At 41.0% G+C, this 21,273-nt stretch overlaps 1 protein-coding gene across 4 annotated transcripts in view; it reads right to left on the bottom strand.

Moving 5' to 3' along the window:
• Positions 1 to 6,314: 6,314 nt before the first annotated feature.
• GRXCR2 (glutaredoxin and cysteine rich domain containing 2) overlaps positions 6,315 to 21,273 on the bottom strand; it is an 87,526-nt gene continuing 72,567 nt past the window's right edge. For 2 of the 4 annotated variants that reach the window (XR_004430017.1, XR_004430014.1), the window contains one exon: positions 14,391 to 14,516. Coding sequence is in view for 1 of the 4 variants with exons in the window: in XM_033180779.1 (XP_033036670.1) it covers positions 7,488 to 7,670; positions 14,289 to 14,516; positions 20,025 to 20,360 (747 nt within the window). In the remaining 3 variants the exon portion in view is untranslated. Of the gene's footprint in view, positions 7,671 to 14,288; positions 14,517 to 20,024; positions 20,361 to 21,273 lie in introns of those variants that run through there. The other 2 variants (XM_033180779.1, XR_004430016.1) reach the window with 2 other exon arrangements.

The following is a 21,273-nucleotide window of genomic DNA, read 5'->3' as shown; positions in this document are numbered from 1 at the left end:
ACAAGTGTCCTTCAAGGAGGGTGGGGTCTGTGAAAAAGAAGCTTCCTGGTCTCTGCAGATCTTTGTGTGTGAACAGTAGATAAGCCTTGAGGCGGAGCCACAGTTGGAAATAGGAGCCATAAAGATGAGTCATTCTGGCAACAGAGTAAGAAGAATAAGGGTCAGCTGGGATGGGAAGGCAGGGAGGGAAGGAGGAACCAGAAGAAGGATGCTAAGTGGCTGGCACAGTCCACAGAAGTCTTGTGAAGTCCTCTCATTACTATGATGCAGTATCAGTCCCCTAGGTAGATCCCCCGTTTCAGTACAGTTACACCCACAAAGGCCTAGTAAGGCAAGATCTTTGCGAGGATCACAGAAAGGACCTGTGTATTTACTCTGGCTGAGCACGGCATGGAAAGGAACAGTATGAGTGAGACTAAGAGATGGTCAATAAACTGAATTAATTAACTTTAAGACGATTTAGGAGCCAGTTAAGTGTGAACTGCTTAGAGCAATGCCTTACTTGCACTTAAGGCTAATAGGTGCTTGATAATTTAAATAATGCATACATACATCTGTAACAAACACAACCCCCAAACCAGGCCAATCTAACTTGACCTCAAGCAGACGAACGAAAGTTACTGGAGTAAGTAGCAAAGGGTAGCAATAGTGTCCTCCCCAAACTGTGGGGCCAAATTCAGTTACTATGCGAACTAGAGGCCCAAGACTGTAATTTCATTAACGATAAATACTAAATCCTTTTTCATCTTTGTCTTATGAGGACCTAGTACAAATGCCCAGAACATAGTAGAAATCTAACAAAAAATTATTCAGTGAATAAATGAATGGATAAATGTTACATTTTTAAGACGTGTATTTACTAAATTTCTTTTTAGCTAAGGATATAGTATTATTTTAATCACAGCATCATGACGATATTTTTTTAACCTTCGTGTTTGCTTCTAGCTCTGAAGGGATTCTTGTAGTCTTAGTGGAGTACCAGTTGGCTAACCTTGTTTAAACTTACCCCTAACCCTGCCCAACCCACTGGCAAATATTTATAGTTCACAAATCAGGAAGCGGATATTTTAGTGCAAACTTGTCTCCAGTAATAGGCAAAGAACTCAGGTATGTATGTTTTGCATACAAGGAGTCACAGCAATATTCCTGAGTTCAAAGGACGGTAGAGCTTGTGGTTCTATCTTCACAATATATCCATAGTCTGATCACTTTTTTTTTTTTTTATACTTTAAGTTCTAGGGTACATGTGCATAACGTTTATATCATGTATAACTCCCCAGTGCAATCCCTCCCTCCTCCCCCCTCCCCATGATAGGCCCCAGTGTGTTGTTTCCCTTCCCGAGTCCAAGTGATCTCATTGTTCAGTTCCACCTATGAGTGAGAACATGCGGTGTTTGTTTTCTCTTCTTGTGATAGTTTGCTAAGAATGATGGTTTCCAGCTGCATCCATGTCCCTACAAAGGACGCAAACTCATCCTTTTTGATGGCTGCATAGTATTCCATGGTGTATATGTGCCACATTTTCTTAATCCAGTCTGTCACAGATGGACATTTGGTTGATTCCAAGTCTTTGCTATTGTGAATAGTGCCGCAATAAACATACGTGTGCATGTGTCTTTGTAGTAGAGTAATTTATAATCCTTGGGTATATACCCAGTAGTGGATGGCTGGGTCATATGGTACATCTAGTTCTAGATCCTTGAGGAATCGCCATACTGTTTTCCATAATGGTTGAACTAGTTTACAATCCCACCAACAGTGTAAAAGTGTTCCTATTCTCCACATCCTCTCCAACCCTGTTGTTGCCTGACTTCTTAATGATTGCCATTCTAACTGTGTGAGATGGTATCTCATTGTGGTTTTGATTTGCATTTCTCTGATGGCGAGTGATGATGAGCATTTTTTCATGTGTCTGTTGGCTGTATGGATGTCTCTTTTGAGAAATGTCTGTTCATATCCTTTCCCCACTTTTTGATGGGGTTGTTTTGTTTTTTCTTGTATATTTGTTTGAGTTCTTTGTAGATTCTGGATATTAGGCCTTTGTCAGATGAGTAGGTTGCAAAAATTTTTTCCCATTCTGTAGGTTGCCTGTTCACTCTGATGGTAGTTTCTTTAGCTGTGCAAAAGCTCTTTAGTTTAATTAGATCCCATGTGTCAATTTTGGCTTTTGCTGCCGTTGCTTTGGTGTTTTAGACATGAAGTCCTTGCCCATGCCTATGTCCTGAATGTACTACCTAGATTTTCTTCTAGGGTTTTTATGGTATTAGGTCTAACATTTAAGTCTCTAATCCATCTTGAATTAATTTTCGTATAAGGGGTAAGGAAAGGATCCAGTTTCAGCTTTCTACTTATGGCTAGCCAATTTCCCAGCACCATTGATTAAATAGGGAATCCTTTCCCCATTTCTTGTTTCTCTCAGGTTTGTCAAAGATCAGATGGCTGTAGATGTGTGGTATTATTTCTGAGGACTCTGTTCTGTTCCATTGGTCTATATCTCTGTTGTGGTACCAGTACCATGCTGTTTTGGTTACTGTAGCCTTGTAGTATAGTTTGAAGTCAGGTAGCGTGACGCCTCCAGCTTTGTCCTTTTGACTTAGGATTGTCTTGGCAATGCGGGCTCTTTTTTGGTTCCATATGAACTTTAAAGCCGTTTTTTCCAATTCTGTGAAGAAACTCATTGGTAGCTTGATGGGGATGGCATTGAATCTATAAATAACCTTGGGCAGTATGGCCATTTTCACGATATTGATTCTTCCTATCCATGAGCATGGTATGTTCTTCCATTTGTTTGTGTCCTCTTTGATTTCACTGAGCAGTGGTTTGTAGTTCTCCTTGAAGAGGTCCTTTACATCCCTTGTAAGCTGGATTCCTAGGTATTTTATTCTCTTTGAAGCAATTGTGAATGGAAGTTCATTCCTGATTTGGCTCTCTGCTTGTCTGTTACTGGTGTATAAGAATGCTTGGGATTTTTGCACATTAATTTTGTATCCTGAGACTTTGCTGAAGTTGCTTATCAGCTTAAGGAGATTTTGGGCTGAGATAATGGGTTTTCTAAATATACAATCATGTCATCTGCAAACAGGGACAATTTGACTTCTTCTTTTCCTAACTGGATACCCTGGATTTCTTTCTCTTGCCTGATTGCCCTAGCCAGAACTTCCAACACTATGTTGAATAGGAGTGGTGAGAGAGGGCATCCCTGTCTTGTGCCAGTTTTCAAAGGGAATTTTTCCAGTTTTTGCCCATTCAGTATGATATTAGCTGTGGGTTTGTCATAAATAGCTCTTATTATTTTGAGGTACGTTCCATCAATACCAAATTTATTGAGCGTTTTTAGCATAAAGGGCTGTTGAATTTTGGTCTGACCACTTTTTATCACGTCCACTGATACCACACTGGCACCATTAGCTGCCACCAAGATTACTGCAATAGTCTCCTAACTGGCCTCCCATTTCTGCCCTTGCCAGTGGTGTCTCCTCTCAAGACAGCAGCCCGAGTGGCCTGTTAAAACATAAATCATCAGACCATGACCCTCCTCTGCTCCAGTCAATGTCCAATCAAGAAAACAGAAACCATTCCAGATATTTCCAACAGAGGAAATACAGGGAACTGGTTGCAAAGATTAGTGACTGCAGGTAGCCAACTACCAGCCCTTAGGAAGGAGGAACAAAAGGGAAAATGGTGTTACAGCGAGCCCACAACCAGAGTCACTAAAGCAGCTACCGGTGGAAGCAAGTAGCCGGCCAGCATTCCCAGCTGCTGCTGCTCCTACAGCTGCCCTACGGGAAGGCTGCCGGGAACCCGTTTCAAAAAAAGTAAGGCTCTTCCTCTCCTCTCCCAGCGTCCTGGCGCACCTAACAGGAAGCCAGCGGGCAAGGGGGTCTGGGAAGTGTAGTTTGCAGTTCTCCTGCCCCAGCAGCAAGGGGGCGGGGAATTGAAAGGGAGTGAGGAGGGCGGTAACAGAAAACAGGCTCTATCCACAGCAGGCCCTCACTCAGATTAAAACTCGAGTTCTCATCGTGGCTTCTGAGGGAGGCGCCCCTGCCGTGACACACAATAACCTTCCCTTCCGACGTCATCCCCGCTGCTGTCCTCATGCTCACCCAGACCAGCCGCGCGGACTCCTTCCCCGCTCTTCAAAGGTGCGGGCGCTCTTCTTCCCGAGTCTAGCATTTGCTGTTTCCTCTGCCTGGGATAGTCTTACTGCAGACACCTTCCCAGCTCGCTCCCTCAACTCTTTTAGGCCTTTCTTTAAATGACACCTTTTCTTATATTTTATTTTTATTTTTCGTTTGTAGTCCTAGACATCAATCTCAACCTGATAAATGGCACCTTTTCAAGGAGACTCCCTGCAAGCTAATTTTAAAATTGCAACCTTTTTTTTTTTTTTTTTTTTTTTTTTTTACACGGAGTTTTGCTTTTGTTACCTAGGCTGGAGTGCAATGGCACAATCTTGGCTCGCTGCAACCTCTGCCTCCCGGGTTCAAGCGATTTTCCTGCCTCAGCCTCCCAAGTAGCTGGTATTACAGGCATGTGCCACCACGTCTGGCTAATTTTTTGCATTTAGTAGAGACGGAGGTTTCACCATGTTGGTCAGGCTAGTCTCGAACTCCTGACCTCAGGTGATCCACCCGCCTCAGCCTCCCAAAGTGCTGGGATTACAGGCATGAGCCACCACGCCCGACCAAAAATTGCAACCTCTTCTAGTCCTCCATCCTCCTTAGTGTTTTCTTTTTTACTTCAGAAAAGGGATAAATCCTCTTATCCTTTTTTTTTTTTTTTTTTTTTTTTTTGAGACAGAGTATCGCTCTATTGCACAGGCTGGAGCGCAATGGCGCCATCTTGGCTCACTGCAACCTCCGCCTCCTGGATTCAAGCGATTCTCCTGGCTCAGCTTCCTGAGTAGCTGGGATTACAGGTGCCTGCCACCATGCCCGGCTAATTTTTGTATTTTTAGTGGAGACGGGGTTTCACCATGCTGGTCAGGCTGGTCTCCATCTCCCGACCTTAGGCGATCCGCCTGCCTCGGCCTCCCAAAGTGCTGGGATTACAGGTGTGAGTCACTGCGCCCGGCCTTTTATCCTTTTTAACACTATATGTTACATATGTGTGTGTGTGTATATGTAATTTATGTGTTATATATATAGCTAATTATATATAAATATATATATTTTGTTCTATAGGCTATATTTATTGCATAAACATATATATTATTCCCATAAATCTATATATTTAGTTGTCTACATTCCTTCACCGAAACGTAAGCTTGCAGGAGCATTTAGTCTGTCTACTGATTCGTCCTCGGTGCTCCATAAATATTTGTGGATAGTCAACAATAACATACTGTAAACTTAAAAATTCATTGCGAGGGTAGTTCTCATGTTAAATGTTCCTACCACAATAATAAATGAATACTTGTGAAATGAACACAATAAATGTGATCATTAGTAGGTTATTTATTATGTGATGAAAAACATTAAAGGCTCTTTACAGAAGCTGAGGTTGCTCACACCTTTTCCTCTGGGCAACCTCCATAACCCCACTAAGGCTTAAATTAGATGCCGCTTCTGCATGCTCCAAATGCTCCCTGTAATGATCCTATCCCAGCACTTGTCACAGTGCATTTCAGTTATCCATTTATGTATCTATCTCCTCCTCTAAAACTAAGTTCCATGAGATACCAAAGGGATGATGCCTCTCTGGGTAACACGATACATCAAGCACTTTGGAATACTGTCCTGTATGCAGCAGAGCTCAAACAATATTTGTGATGGAATGTTCTTGTCAAAAAGCAGAATAGGGCCAGGCGTGGTGGTTCATGCCTGTAATTCCAGCACTTTGGGAGGCCAAGGTGGGTGGATCACCTGAGGTCAGAAGTTGGAGACCAGCCTGGCCAACATGATGAAACCCCGTCTCTACTAAAAATACAAAATTTAGCTGGGAGTGGTGGTGTGTGCCTGTGATCCCAGCTACTCAGGAGGCGGAAGCAGGAATATCGCTTGAACCCAGGAGGCAGAGGTTGCAATGAACGGAGATCGTGCCACTGCACTCCAGCCTGAGCAACTGAGCAGACTCTGTCTCCCATAAAAAAAAAATTTTTTAAGCGGAATACACTCTCGACATCCCTCGTTCTGAAAAGGCAGAAGAGCCAACAGCTGTGAGAAAACATAAACCGAAGCAGGAGGTATAATGGTTAAGGACAGGAGCAAAGAAAACTGGTGAGCAATATGGTAACTCCTGAGTATGAAAGGACAGGCAAAACTATCATGGCTTCAAAAATATTTTAATCTTTTTTATTAGAAGTATTTATATTGCCTGAAAAGCATTCCATTGTTAAATTATATTAAATGCTGAATATTAGAGAATAACAAACAAATCTTGAGAAATTATTAAGTTATGAAATCAAAATTATTATCACAGAACGCAGCAGGTCTCAAGAGATAAATTTTGCAGTGTTATTCTTAAGGGCTTGGGGAGTGGGTGTTAGAGCTACAAAAGTTCATTAACAAAAGTATGTTCTAATTTTATAACCAACCTCAAGAGGAAAGAATCATCCTTACTATGCATATTCGTAGATAGTAGAAACATTACTGCTAAAAATCAGCCTTGGTTAATTTTTTTCTTTTAGAGATTTCCAGTAGGTAATCTATAAAATATCTGCAGTCCTTTATGAAGAGATCATGGCTAGGTTCTAGACTTAAAGTGGATTTATTTATTTGGTAGTAATTCAGAGGCTGGAAAAAGTTATATCATACACACATATTTGAGCACCAAATTTATCATAAATAGCTTTGACTTGGCTTATAACCTCAGTAGTTAGAGGCACGCAAAAATGTCTTATCTCCTGTTGACTTAAGAAATAGTATTGCTCACTGTCTGCATAAATATTATCCAAGCACACCGCATGGAAGAGGTTCAGGACTTTGAAAGGGAAGGCTTTTTGGCTTGCCTGTCTCCAGAATGAACATCCCATTTTGCTGGCTGTGGCCTGTTAGTGCGTTCGGCATTGGCTGTCTCTTTCCTCTTCTGCTTAATCAGAAATTCAATTTGACCAATAATCATTTGAGATGCATTATAAGCAACAAGAATTCAGTTTATCAGAAACCTACCTTTTTTATTCCTGTCTCACCACATAATTTTGCAAAATAACTCCCAACCTGATGCCTGAAGTGTACATGTATTTGTTCACTGAAGTAAGGAGAAAACTGAGCTAAGTCAAGTGAGATACACTCACACCATCCTGGAAGGGTAATTTTAGAACCAGTTTCAAAGCAGACTCTAATTCGAAAATGCCCCTGCCACTTAGACCCACACAGAGATGTTACCAGCCTCACAAAATGTCACCAGATAATTGAGTTTTGCCAGCAGTGGGAGTGACTGCAGCCACTGCGGCCTCCTTGTTGGGAGAGGCAGGGGGAGAAGGGGGCGGTTTATTAGAAAGAACTTCAGGGAGGGTAAGATAACAGTGGACATGCAAAAGCCACGGACTATTGATTACAAATCTGGCAAGGCTGTAGGCCATTCTCATTGCAGGCAGGGCACCTCAGGGCCCGATAGGACTCCTTAAATCTGTTGGCCAGCATCGAGAACTTGCTGCCGTGGCACAGAGAGCAGGTGGCACTGCCCGACCCTCGGCAGTGAAAACAGCTGTCCTCGGGAATATCCCCTTCCTGCAAGAAACAGGTTAGGGTTTAGTTAAAGCAGCAGTTCAAGTCTGTTGTTCACATGCAGATCAAAACAGTACTAGACTACAGCAAAGACTGGGACAGAATAGAGGAAAATGCTTCCCATGGATGTCAGTGAGAGAATCGGCTGGGACCCAGAACAGTCACAGCAATTTTATCAGAGAGGATTCCCTGGTGGACATGTCTAAGACGGCATCCCCTGCCACCACACTTTGCATTCTGAGACTTCATGATCTTCATTGCCCTTGTCACTATCTCTCACCTGTTTTTTCTGTAAGCTCCATAAACGGCAAGGACCTTATTTTCCTTATTGCCAAATACTATGAATGAACCCTTGTAGCATGCCCGATAGGTGCCAGGTGCTGTTCTGAGAGCTTCCTATATATCATCCATCTAATCTTCACAAAACCCCAGTGAGATAGTGTAAGTATTATTATCCTTGTGTTGCAGATGGGAAAATGAGATACTGAGAAGTTGTTTGCCAATGGTCACACACACAGCTTGAAAGAGGAAGAGGTGGGTTCTCATCCCAGGGATTTGAGCACCAGAATGCATGCTCCTAATGCCTATGTACACAGCCCCTCATTGTAGTTGTCCATAGTAAGTGCCCAAGAAAGACTGTTCTGTGTGACTGAGAGACTGAGTGGAGAAATGAATGAATCAATAAATGTTACAATCCTTCAAAACTTAGCTCTGAATGCTAGCAGTACTTATATCTTTACTCTCTTTGAGAGCTAAGGCCCAGTGATTAAGAGCTCTGTACTCTGGAGTTAATAGACTAGGACTGAGGCTATGTCTGCCATCAGCCGTGCAACTTGAATAGTTCCCTTAGCCTCTCCCAATCTGTTTCTTTATTTATAGAATGTGAATAATAATGCTTACCCTTCTGAGTAGCTGAAACATTAAAGACAGAATATATGTAATGCAATATTATCTGTCAGATCATAGGTTCACCATAACAGTTAGTTCACTTCTAAGCCTTGCTAACAAATCTCCAGTTATTGACTCCCACTCTCCAGAAAATGTTTCTTGGCTATTGTCTTGCTGTCCCCCTTAAAGCCATAGGAAATTGGTGATCTTGGTACTCCTTATAGACTATGAACCTTTCCAGGAATAAAGGGAGACACTAGATCGAAACCTGGCGAATCCAGTACCAAGTCCTGGCCATTTCAGCTTCTGAAAATCTCAAATCCATCCTGCTTTCTTCATCCCGTAACTACAATCCTAGCCCAATTGCCCACTGACTATGGCATGAACTGAGTGTGGACCCATGCCTCTGGTCTTGTAGTATGTTCTCCCCACCGATGCTCATTAAGTTGCCTGCAGTATCACTGCCACATAGAAAGCACTCAGGAAACTTTTTAATGAACACTTGCCCTCCAGATAAAACCTCAGGATAAAACCCAGTCTCCTTAGCTGATTTAAATTTTTTGTCACTTCTTTCACCAGGATCTTGTTCATGGGCCTCTCTGTACTTGGTCTCCAGGGACCTTTCCCCACTCCCAGTGCGGCCAACTCCTACTTGTCCCCGGAAGTCAGCTTACCAGCTCTTTCTCCAGGAAGCCTTGCCCACTCACCGCTCTGGACCAGGAGTTTCCCCACCCCCATGGCCACCTGTACTGCACCTGGCATGACAGGTATCCCATACTCCAATGAAAGTTCCTGTTGATTAGACAGGGAGCTCTCTGGACTTGTACCATTTCACCATCACTTCCCAAACACCTAGTGCAGTGTCTGGCACACTACTTGTGCCAAATGAATAAATAAATGAACAATGATATCTGGAGAACCCTTCCTGTTCTTAAATTCTAGGGACCAACAAGACAGCAGGAGTCCACTGGGTAGCTCTACCCAACTCATTCAGCTTTCATTTATAATGTAAGAATAAAAATAATCCCTGAAAAGGGAGGCATACATTTTGAAAATAGCTCCATCATGCTGCAAATTGCCTAAGAAGGTACTGAATTTTATTTATTCTAGATTTAAGGAATGAAAGTAATTACCCAATTGACAAAAAAGCAAATCATGTCTATGTACCCTTTTGTTAATATTTTATTGATTGCTACCATATTTTAGTATATTAACAGTGGAGAATTTGTTTTCTTCTCTTAAAATATTCAAAATAATACGTATTTGCAAAAATATTCTTAAAACAAATTGCCATGATTCATTTCCTGCCAAATCCATTAGGTTTTATGTTTTGTACTTCATACCAGTGAGATTTTAATAATATAAGTCCATACTGCAAGGGAAATTACAGTAAAATCCTACCATAATGCTATACATGTGATCCAAAAATTCATTTGCATAAAATGCCAGATCAGATATTGAAAGATTAATGAAATGACCTAGTAAGCCTGCTGTAGAGAATAAGAACAAGTCTTCCATTAAATTATACCTAATGTCATATAGTTCTAGGGTGCATTACATTATTAGAAGTTTCACTGGAGTTTCCATTCTTATTCTGGGTTACCACTCTCTGACCACTTACCCTCAACATGCTCTTTTTAATCAGTCAGTTAATTCAGTAAGTATTTAATCAGCACCACTCTATACAAGACTTATATACTATAAGCCTCTTTCTTCCTTTCTATCTTTTATGTTATTCTCAGAAAATATTTAGTAGGATATAGAACATAGTTGCACAGCATTGCTTAGATTCTAGAACCCAGCAGACCCACCAATCCACCATGACTGAGAAGACGGGCTTGATCTTTTGCTGAAGACTCCAAGGCTTGTGTAGCCCTGAAGATGGTAACCAACGCCAATTGAGACTGCAAAACAGGGTGGTTATGTCATGAGACTGTTCAATAGATGGACCTAGATTTGACTACTGGCTCTAATGACCTCTGGCAAGTTACTTAACCTCTCTGAGCCTCAGTTTCCCTAGCTGCAGAATGTGACTATTAATAATATCTACCTCACAGGGTTCTTGAAAAAGTATTGGTCATGGAGCATTGGTCATGGTGCCTAGCTATTGTGAGTCCTCAATAAATGGCAGCTATTATGATTTTGATTATGATGAGATGATTATTGCTATTATCTCAAAGTGAGATCACATAAAGCATAAAGAAGCCCAGATGATTTATGGCCTCAAATTCACTGAACACAAAGCCAAATTTTTCCCCTTCCACCTTTTGCTGTGGCTCAATTCAATTATTCCTCTCCTCTTCTTTGATAGTTAAGGCTCAAGTCTGACCCAGCTTTCAGCCTTGCCCTACTCTTTCATCAGATTCTCACTGCTGCCCCATTCCATCTAACAGAACAAAGAGGCTCTTGATCAGAAGGGGCTCCTTGATGTTCTTTGACCTTCTCTTTTGAAATAAAACTTGTCTGAGCATTTACTGCACGAGGGATTGGGCAAACAAATAGCAATTTAAAACAGTTTAAAGGACAGACAAGTGAAGTATAACCTTTCACAGCAAACTTCTGCTGCACACCTCTGTCCTAGTTTATAGCATTACAGCTAAAAAACACAGTTCTCTCCAAATTGAGCTTAAAGGTAATTGTCATATCAGCCTTACTCTTGCTTTTTTAATCAGGCCTGAAGTATGACCTGCCTTTTATCATTTCTGGTCCTCTTCTGAAAATACATGCTTCTACAACTTACAATATAGTATGATAGATAATAGAATTTAAAAATTTTATAGTGGGAAGGTAGCACTTTGGATCATCATGTTCAGTCATCTCCCTGCTGCCAGGTTAGGTTCTTTTTAAAAAATTTTTTTTGTAAAGACAGGTCTCATTATGTTGCCCAAGCTAGTCTCGAACTCCTGGGCTCAAGGGATCCTCCCTCCTCTGCCTGGGATTACAGGCCTGAACTACCACACCCGGCCCAGGACAGGTTCTTAATAGTTCTGCATAGAAGATGAGAGAAGGTAATGGCCAAAGACTTCTTACCAGCTGGCACTTTAGTCTCAAATTCCAGTGTTCTTCCCACAAACATTTAACTAATATTCACTGATTACCTGTTATATGCCAGGCTGCATTTTTCTGATACTGGAACTACAATGTTGCACCCAGCATAAACATGGCCAGGCCTGCCCTCATGGAGACCTAATTGGTAAGAGCAAACAACAACCAAATAATCACACAAATTAAAGTAAGATTGCAACTGTAAAGAGGGATGTAAGGTGCACTGAGAGGTCAATCCTATAGGATTTTTTCCTCATGGAAGCCAGGGAAGATCCCTCTGAGGAAGTGATGCCTCTTCTGAGATCTCAGAAGCTGAAGGCAAGGTGGTAGGGAGTCTGGGGACATTCAAGGCAGAGGGGATTGGCCTCTGGTAGGAAACAGAAAATAATACATGAGGGATGGAGATGGGGAGATGGGCAGTGTGTCTGGGGCCAAGAGCATGAGAAGGGATGTGCAAGAGATGATGCTGGAGGGGCCAACAGAGGCCAGGCTACACAGAGCTTTCTAGGACAAGTTAAGGAGTTTGGGGTTTTATCCCAAGCAATGAAAAGACACTGAAAGCTTACAGGGGGTGACTGATATGGTTTGGCTCTGTGTCCCTACCCAAATCTCATCTTGAATTGTAATCTCCATGTGTCAAGGGGGGAACCTGGTGGAAGGTGATTGGATCATGGGGGCTGTTTCTCTCATGCTGTTCTCGTGATAAGTGAGTTCTCACCAGAGCTGGTGGTTTTAAAGCATGGCACTTTCTCAAGCACTCTCTCTCTCTTTCTCTCCCCTACTTCCATGTAAGCCATGCCTTGCTTCCCCTTCACCTTCCACCAAGATTGTAAGTTTCCTGAGGCCTCCCAGCCACGTGGAACTGTGAGTCAGTGAAACCTCCTTTGTTTATATATTACTCAGTCTCAAGTACTATCTTTATAGCAGTGTAAAAACGGACTGATACAGTGACAAAGGGGTTGACCTAATCAGATTACATTTAAAAATTTTTTTTGAGTGTGGAGGCAGGTTGGAAAGTACGTGAGTAGATGTGAGCAGAGCTTTCAGAACCTTTTGCTAGAGTCCCAGTTCTTTATGCTCTAGGGGAAGGGAAGGAGAGGTAGAAAGGAAGAAAGAAAAAGGTAGATTTTAGAGAAATTGTGGAGAGGTAGATAGACTCATGATATGAGAGAAATGAGATAAGAAGGAGCCTTTGGTGCCTCTTGTCTAAGGCCATCACTCAAAGCCCAGTCATGACCTTCTTGTTCTCATCATCTGAACTCTCCTAGAGTGGAGACATCACTCAAGTTCCAGAAAACCCCTGGCCCATTTTTCCATAGGAATCCCAGGAGATTAAAGTGAATCCCACAGAAAACATCAAGACCCAAGAGATGGAATCTAAGAGAGAGAAAATTCATTTATCCAGCTACCCAAGCTTTTAATCTTCTGGCTTAAATTCATCAAAATTGCTTCCTCTACCCCCAACCTCACACTGTGAATTAATAACTATCAGCCCTCCTCCCCCAGTGTGAGCATGTCTGAGCAATGGTTTCCAGGGTGGTGTGTACACACTTCTAAGGGGTATGAGAGGAAAACATTGGAAGTATTTATATTTGCTTTCTATCTAAAATTAGGCAGATATTAAGCTTTATTCACATTTTTAAAAGAATTTTTATGCTAACTTTTAATAAACTTGTGGACACTGACAGCCATATTAGGTTAGGCCGTCACTAGACAAGTGTGGTACTCAAGGGACCCTAGAGTAAGAGTGACATTCAAATGTTGCTGACAGTAGCGTCCAGCTCACTTGTTCACTTTCAGCACTTTGCAACATATTGCAGTTTACTTGTGCCTGGTCTAGTGGATTTACAAAGGATACTCCTTAGTTTTAACTAAACTAATCTGCCAAATGGAATCATGACTTTACATGATGTCTTCCAGAAGACTATGGATCAAGGATAACACCAATAACAGAAGAATAAGTGAACCTATAAGAAAAGGTTGGGCCAGGCCAGGCATGGTGGCTCATGCTTGTAATCCCAGCACTTTGGGGGGCCGAGGCGGGTGGATCACTTGAAGACAGGAGTTCGAGACCAGCCTGGCCAACATGGTGAAACCCTGTGTCTACTAAAAATACAAGAAAAATTAGACAGTCATGGTGGTGGATGCCTGAAATCCCAGCTTCTCGGGAGGCTGAGGCAAGAGAATCACTTGAATCCAGGAGACAGAGGTTGCAGTAAGCCAAGATCACGCCATTGCAATCCAGCCTGGGCAAAAAGAGTAAAACTCCTTCGAAAGAAAGAAAGAAAGAAAGACAGAAAGAGAGAGAGAGAGAGAGGGAGGGAGGGAGGGAGGGAGGGAAAGAAAGAAAGAAGAAAGAAAATAGGGCTGATTTGTTTTCCACCTCTAGAACCAGCTGTCCATAAACCACATTGTACAGCAAAAACAATAAATATTTAATCAAATCTAAAAAGAAGTCAGCCAAAAAATTAAAAATTTAGAGTATCTGAAATATGGACTTATAACTGCTATTGCTAACAATGTACCATTAAAATATAACAAATGTTAAAATTCCTCATATCTTCAAATTTAGATATCTTAAGTGTTCATATTCAAAAGGTTTTACTTAAGCAGTGCACAATCAAGTCAGCTTGGAGACCATTGCTGTAGGGCCAACTCCGAGTAGGACAGTCAAGCTCCCCAACGCACCTGAGTATACCGGTTATGGGGGAATGTGCTTTCTGCCTCCACCAAAGGTCTATCTTGCTGGTCCCTGCCTCCATAGCTTTCTTCTTTGTTCATCAGAGACGCTTCCTCAGCCTCTTCTTCCTTCTGGAGAATTTTCCTCACAAAGTCTCTCTTGTCCATTGGGGTTCGAATGATTTTCAGGTTATTAGTGTAGATGATTATCTTTCCAAAATCTATAATAGGTAGGGGCTAGAGAAATGGAGAATGAGCATGGAAACTTTACCACCAATCACCAAGTAGAGGGCTGCAGAACCTGTCCAACACACCAGGAAACAGCAGAGAAGGAACTTCCACCACCCAGCATTTTTGATCCCATCAGACCCCAAAGTCACAGTTCATTTCCTGGTCTGTTTGCTCTCTTTAAAAGCCATGAAAGCCAGCTTCCTTCTTCCTGTTGATGGAGACCAATCAAAGCTGAACTACTCAGAGTATGAGAGTCTGAAGGGCAGGGGCTAGAGCTTCTATTTGTACTGCATACCCCAACAGCCAATGCAGGACTGGGTATAATGAGTGTTTAATAGATACAGAGGGATACTTTTTTGTTTTATATAAATATCTCTCCAGTTTTTTATCAGCATAAATAATAATATTAGTAGATACCATTTATTGGCACTATTTGTGTCTCAGGCATCATGCTAGGCATTTTACCAACATTGCCTCAGTTTCTCCCCAAACATCCCTATGAGGCAGATGCTATGGTTTCCACATTAAAAGGTGAGGAGACTGAGCCTCAGTGGGGTTAAGTGCCTCACCAAGGTGACAGAGTTACTCTGGCACTGTGACTAGAATTGGAACCCAATCTGTCATCCTAAAGCCCATATTTTTACCACCTATATCACACTATTTAAAAGTATTTCCCCCCCCCAAAAAAATAGGATCATAATATATACTCTGTTGCAACCTATTTTTTCATTAGCTATATAATATGAAAATCATCTGTGCCAATAAATAGACTTCTAAAGCATCATTATTAATAGCTTTTGTTCTCTTGCATGGATTTTTTCATGTGTTACTTAATTATTTGCTCAGGAATAAACCTGGACAATACCACAGTGCAGAAAAGAGGACTGGAGGGTAACTGTTTAGAAATTACTTTAATTAAAAGACTGCCTGACTGCAGCATCTAAACAGATTTGGTTTATACAGTTCTGTAAGCAGAGCAGAATATTTCATGCTGAGGTATTTAGTTGTATAGTGTGACTGTGACATACAGGAAAGTCATGTAACCTCTCAACTTTAGTTTGCTCATTTGCAAAGGGACTGACATCCAGCATCGCCACAGACAAGCTAGTAATTAAAATACAGAAATGAGGGGTAAACCTGTGTTGTCCTGAGACTCTTGAGTGCCCTCCAATTACCCCACCCTCCCCTCAGGGAGCCTCTAACATCTCTAAACCTAGCGATGTAAGAGTTCATACTTAGGAACCCAAGTCTCAGTACCCTTCTCCAACACTCTATTGCCTTCTCTGCTGATTGAGCAATGTTCCTGTGTCAACTTCTGGGTGTGGGAGGTGCTGTGAAAAACCTGTAAAACAGTGGTCACAAAAGCTGGAGATATTATGTAGATTTTGAGTATTGTTGCCATTGTTGTTATTTAAAATTATTCTTCTGTAGTGCATGCACAATCGTACTACACAACTAAATACCTCAGCATGAAATATTCTGCCCTGCTTGTAAGACTGTATAAACCAAATCTATTTATATGCTACAGTTAAGCAGTCTTATTTTTAAGGCCCTTGTATATTCAGCCATAACCTGGCTTGAGCAAGACTTCAATATTCAGGCTCTCTTTCTTGAAACACCCATGGAGTTAGCAATAATTATTTATTAAGCCACAAGCTTCCTATCTGGTCCTGTTTTCTCTCCCTTTCTTCAAGGGATCGTGTAGCAGCTTCCATTTCCTATTGTTTTATGCAGGCTGGATTCTTATTTCACACTCTGGACTATCAGTTTCTGAATATCAGAAGATAAGGATGGTGCTACTTTTGGAAGGTTCCATTTCTACTTCTAGTAATAGCCAATGAGGTTCAGTTACTAGGAAGCTTTTCATTTCTAGAGCTGATTTCTTTTTTTCAAGACAAAACTCTCAATATGCTAAGAGAATGTGAGATCACCTACTCCAAACCCCTGTTTCTGAGCTGCTCAGTGAGACACCCAAGATAGCAAGTTTATTTTTTGATGTACCCCAAAGATAGAGGGTCTCAAATCACTTTTAAGGTGTTAAAGTTTTAGTTACCCTGATAGGCAAATTCTTCCTTGTGTCTAAGGAAATTCTCTGGGTGTAATGAAAGTTCACATTATGTGGTTACATCAAATGTCAATGAGGAACACCCACTCCTACATGACAGAGGGCCAGGACAGAGCCAATAATTTTTCATTTCCTCCTAGTGCACAGAATGGCAACCTGTGTGATTGAGCACTTGTAAATACTCTTTTGTCTGTGGCAACATGCCTAGAGATTATTGATCAGGCACTATTAAATCTTTCCACTGTTCTGTTTTTAAATGCAGAAATGCCTTATTGGGTACTAGAAATTCAGTGGGTTTGGAGATAGACACACCTGAGTTTAAATTGTATTAAAATGTTATTTGACAACTGTGTGAGATTTGCAAGTTAGTTAACCCTTATGAACTTCTGTTTTTCCAATCTGTAAAACTCTCATAGAAATCTTGTGAAGATGAAATTATGCAATATGTTTAAAGTAGGTGTTCAGTAAATGTTACCTCCCTTCCTTTTCCCTTCCATTTTCTTTGAACCTTATAAACTTCAGTTTTAATTGCTTAAAATATTTTGATTATTTATAACTTTTTTCTCTACCCATCACACAAAATTTAAAAGACTCAACATTTCTTTGATAAGAACCTGCTCGTTATTACAATGGTGGGTAACATTTGCTAAGTGCATAAAATGTGCCAGGCACAATGCTAAGGGCTTCTTACGTATTATCTTTTAAAATCATCACAACAACTCTCTTAAGCAAGTCCTTTGATTACCCTCATATCACAATGATGCTGAAGGTCAACAGGGTTAACTAGCTTGTTCAAGCTTAAGCAGTAAATGGGTAGGACTAAACATCAAGCTCAGGTTTGACTGGCATCAAAGCCCTTGTATATATATATATATATATATTTATTTATCATCATGGTAATCTGTACGTAACATAGAATTTACCATTTTAACCCTTTCTAAGTGTATAATTCAGTGGCATTAAGTGCATTCACATTACTGTGCAGCCATCACCACCATTCATCTCCAGAACGTTTTCTTCTTCCCAAATTGAAACTCTGTATCCATTAAACAATGACTCTTCTTCCCTGCCCCCAGCCCCTGCCACCCACCATTCTGCTTGCTGTCTCTATGATTTTGACTACCTAGGTACCTCAAATAAGTGCAATCATACAGTATTTGTGTTTTCTTGACTGGCTTATTTCATTTAGTATAACGTCTTCAAGGGTCATCCACGTTGTGCATGTGTCAAAAGGTCCTTCCTTTTCAAGGCTGAATAATATTGTGTTGTATGTACAAACCACATCTTGTTTATCCATTCATCAATCTATAGACATTTTGGGTTCTTTCCACCTTTAGGCAACTGAGAATAATGCTGCTATGAACAATGGTGTACATATATCTGTTTGAGTTCAGAGCCCTTGCTTTGAATTATTGCACTTAATTGCTACCCAATGTAGTCTCATAGCCGCTATTTACTAGGGGTGTTTTACACTTGGATTCGTTATTGAAAAGTCATGACATTAGCTCTCATTTTCTTCTTTTTCATAAATACCACATTGACAAACAGTTCCAGGGTGTGGAGCTGCATGAATCCATCCTGGCCACTCTCATGCTCAGAAGCTGGCTATGATTGGGATGGGGAACTTGATCAGGAAACAAAGAAAACAGAGATAACGAGGCCAAGCAGGAATTGGACCTTCAACATGGCTTCTAAAACTCATAGAGTACTGTGTTTTAACCAACGGAGCCATGCTGCCATGGAGACTCATTTACCTAGATTTATAAATTCTATAGTCCTAGCTACCAGGGAGACTGAGGCAGGAGGATCCCTTGAGCCCAGGAGTTTGAGATTGCTATGAGTTATGATTGTACCACTGCACTCCAACCAGGGTGACACAGTGAGACCCTGTCTCTAAAAAAGAAAAAAAAAATTATACATTTACATCAATGCTAAATTTAGCACATGACTTATAAAGATCAAGCAACCCAAAATGTATCTACTGTGGCCTTGTATAAGGTTTGAATGAACTGTGACTTTGTGAATTCTAAATCTACAAATAAAACATAGTTCAAAAGAAATAGTGTAAGTACAAGACTAGCCAAGTACCTAGGACCTAATAAGCACTCAACAAATGGTAGCTATTATTATCATGTAATAATATGGTTCTCTAAAAAAAGGAAAATGTCCTAAAGAAAAACATTTGTAGAATCAGAAGATCTGGATTCTTATTCTGACTCTGTACCCAATGATCCTGTAGTATCAGATGGATCCCTTAACAACTTGGACCTCAATTTTTCTCATCTGCAAAATGGGAACGACCATACTTTGGCTTTTCTCCCCAAGGTTATGGTGAAGACCCAATGCCATCGATACAGACAGAGATAGCATGTGATGATACTTTGTAATGCATAAGTCACCCCATTAAGATAAGAGGTCATTCATTTCAGCCCCCTTTAATATCAAAAACAAGCCTACTGTTATCTTTGGTAATTGTGAACATGCCTATAATTACCAATGCCAGTAAAGCCAGTAATACATTTGTCTGCAATAGATGCATTATCTATTCCCTTAGGAAACTAACAATAAAAATAATTCGAGAGTAATTATCTGGCTTTCACATTTTAAAGATGAGAACACATCCTGGTGTGCTATTCATTAATACCGTGGATACATTATATAATTGTATTTTATCTTTTTTAAAAAGGCATTAATGGTCCCACTGACAGCATATATACATCTCCTATGAATTTTTGGATATCAGTGAATGTTTTCCAGGTTCTACCTTAAAAGAAAATCATGTATGGACTTTTGATTATCTGTGGTACTGGAAAGTAATTGAAATTCATAGATTAAACACATGTTTCAATTGAACCATTAGCTCATACTTCTTCCCCACGTAACATGTCCTCTGGCTGATTTGCGTTTCACCATCCCTTCCCAGGACTCCAACTACCCAGAGCTTATGCTAACGAGCAACAGAAAGGAAAAATAAAGAGACAAAGCAGGCAGTAGGAGGAAGGCAATGGGGGTAAAAAACAAGACATGGATAAACTGCAAACTGAGTAATTGGCTGGAGTAAAATGAGCACTTTCAAATACTCAGCTCTTTCAGGAAACAAAACGACTGCATAATTGTCTAAAACCACAGTCTGACAACCTGAAAACCACTGCACCTCTATTTAATTTACATTCCAGGAAAACTCAGTCAAAGATCCAATTACAATGTATTACCTTGGATGGAATTTGAATACTATATATGCTCATTGCACTTTCCAATTAGTAGTCAACAAGCATGTTATTTTTACCCCAGAAATATTCATCTAATAACAGCTTCCCATTTGGTGCACCAATTGCTCTGGTTGGTACCGGAGGGTGAGCAAGACACAAATCTGAACCATTTAGGCATTTCTCTAAACACATTTTAGGAAGCCCTACCCTTAAAGCCTATGTGCCATGCACAATACCAACCTTATGGTCATTCGCCTTGTAATCGTTGAACAGAGGCTGGCCGCCTGCCAAGGTGTAGGCATTACCCTCTCTATACACACTGATCCTCTGAGCAGTCAGCTTAGGGGAGTACAGCTGGGGCCTGGGGGCTTCCCCAGACCCATAAACACCATCCATTGGTTCAAGAGACTCTTGCAGAAAACTGTGAGGATATTCCTCCTTTGGTGACTCTAATTCCTGCCCATCCTCAAAGACCTGCTTCAGTACTCGACCGCTGTAGGAGGAGGAGATTTTAAATCGTACTTTCCGGGGTTTGCCATCACTCTTCTGATTCACTTTCTTCTCGGGGTCCTCCATCTACAGAAAGTTCACCCTGTGGTTTCCAGCCTTCCGTGTAGCCAGTGAAACTTGGGCCTCTGAGAAAAAGGCTTTTATTTTCTCTCCTCCTGCATATAATTAATTCAAGTTGTTGCTGGGGTATGGTCAGTTTACAGCAACTGACACCCATACATTAAATATTGATAGACCTTCATGAAAAGGCAGGCGATTCTGGTTTGATGGAGTGGATGGAATATAAGACAAGATTGATTCTTCTCATAATCCCAAGCTCACCATGACTTCACCCCAACCCTAGCTTTTCTTGACCTGAGGATGAAGAAGTTTATTTAGACTGAACATGTACCAATTCAATAAGGATCAGATACTCAATTAGTTAACAAGTGTCTTCTTACTGTTAGCAATGACAATTAAAATCTAGTGAGCATTTCATAAGTGCCAGAGATTGTTACATGCCTTATTTTACTTCATGCTGACAATAACCCTACAAAGAAAATGTTATCTTTTTTACAGAGGGGAAAATGAGGCTTAGAGCCACTTGTCATTTGTCTTCATCATTTGTCTGCTCTATTACACCTAAGTAAGTGACAGAGCAAGGATTTGAACCCAGATCTATCTGACTTCAAAACCCATGGTCAGTCCACGTAACGAGAAGTTTTCCAGTTCTGTCCTAGAAGAGGAAATGAGGTCTTAGGTACAGTGGAGGTTCTTGGGGGCTGCTGCTAAAAACAGGAGAAGGCCGAGGGTCCTGGATTCTGGGCCTTCTCCCCCTACACTAACCAGAGCAGCTCCACTTGGTATGTATTTTATATTTGAGATTTCATTTGCAAGCACAGCACAAGTCCCCACTGCCTGTTGGACTTCGTAAATGCCCGACACTAAAATAGTGGCTGGGGTGAATAGCACAGAAGCATGTGACCTGGGCCTAAGAACA

Source organism: Trachypithecus francoisi, unplaced genomic scaffold (genome assembly GCF_009764315.1).
Source record: "Trachypithecus francoisi isolate TF-2019V2 unplaced genomic scaffold, Tfra_2.0 Lachesis_group2, whole genome shotgun sequence".
NCBI classification, from domain to species: Eukaryota; Metazoa; Chordata; class Mammalia; order Primates; family Cercopithecidae; genus Trachypithecus; species Trachypithecus francoisi.
The sequence above is the reverse complement of the archived record's forward strand: the minus strand, read 5'-3'. Positions and strand labels throughout refer to the sequence as shown.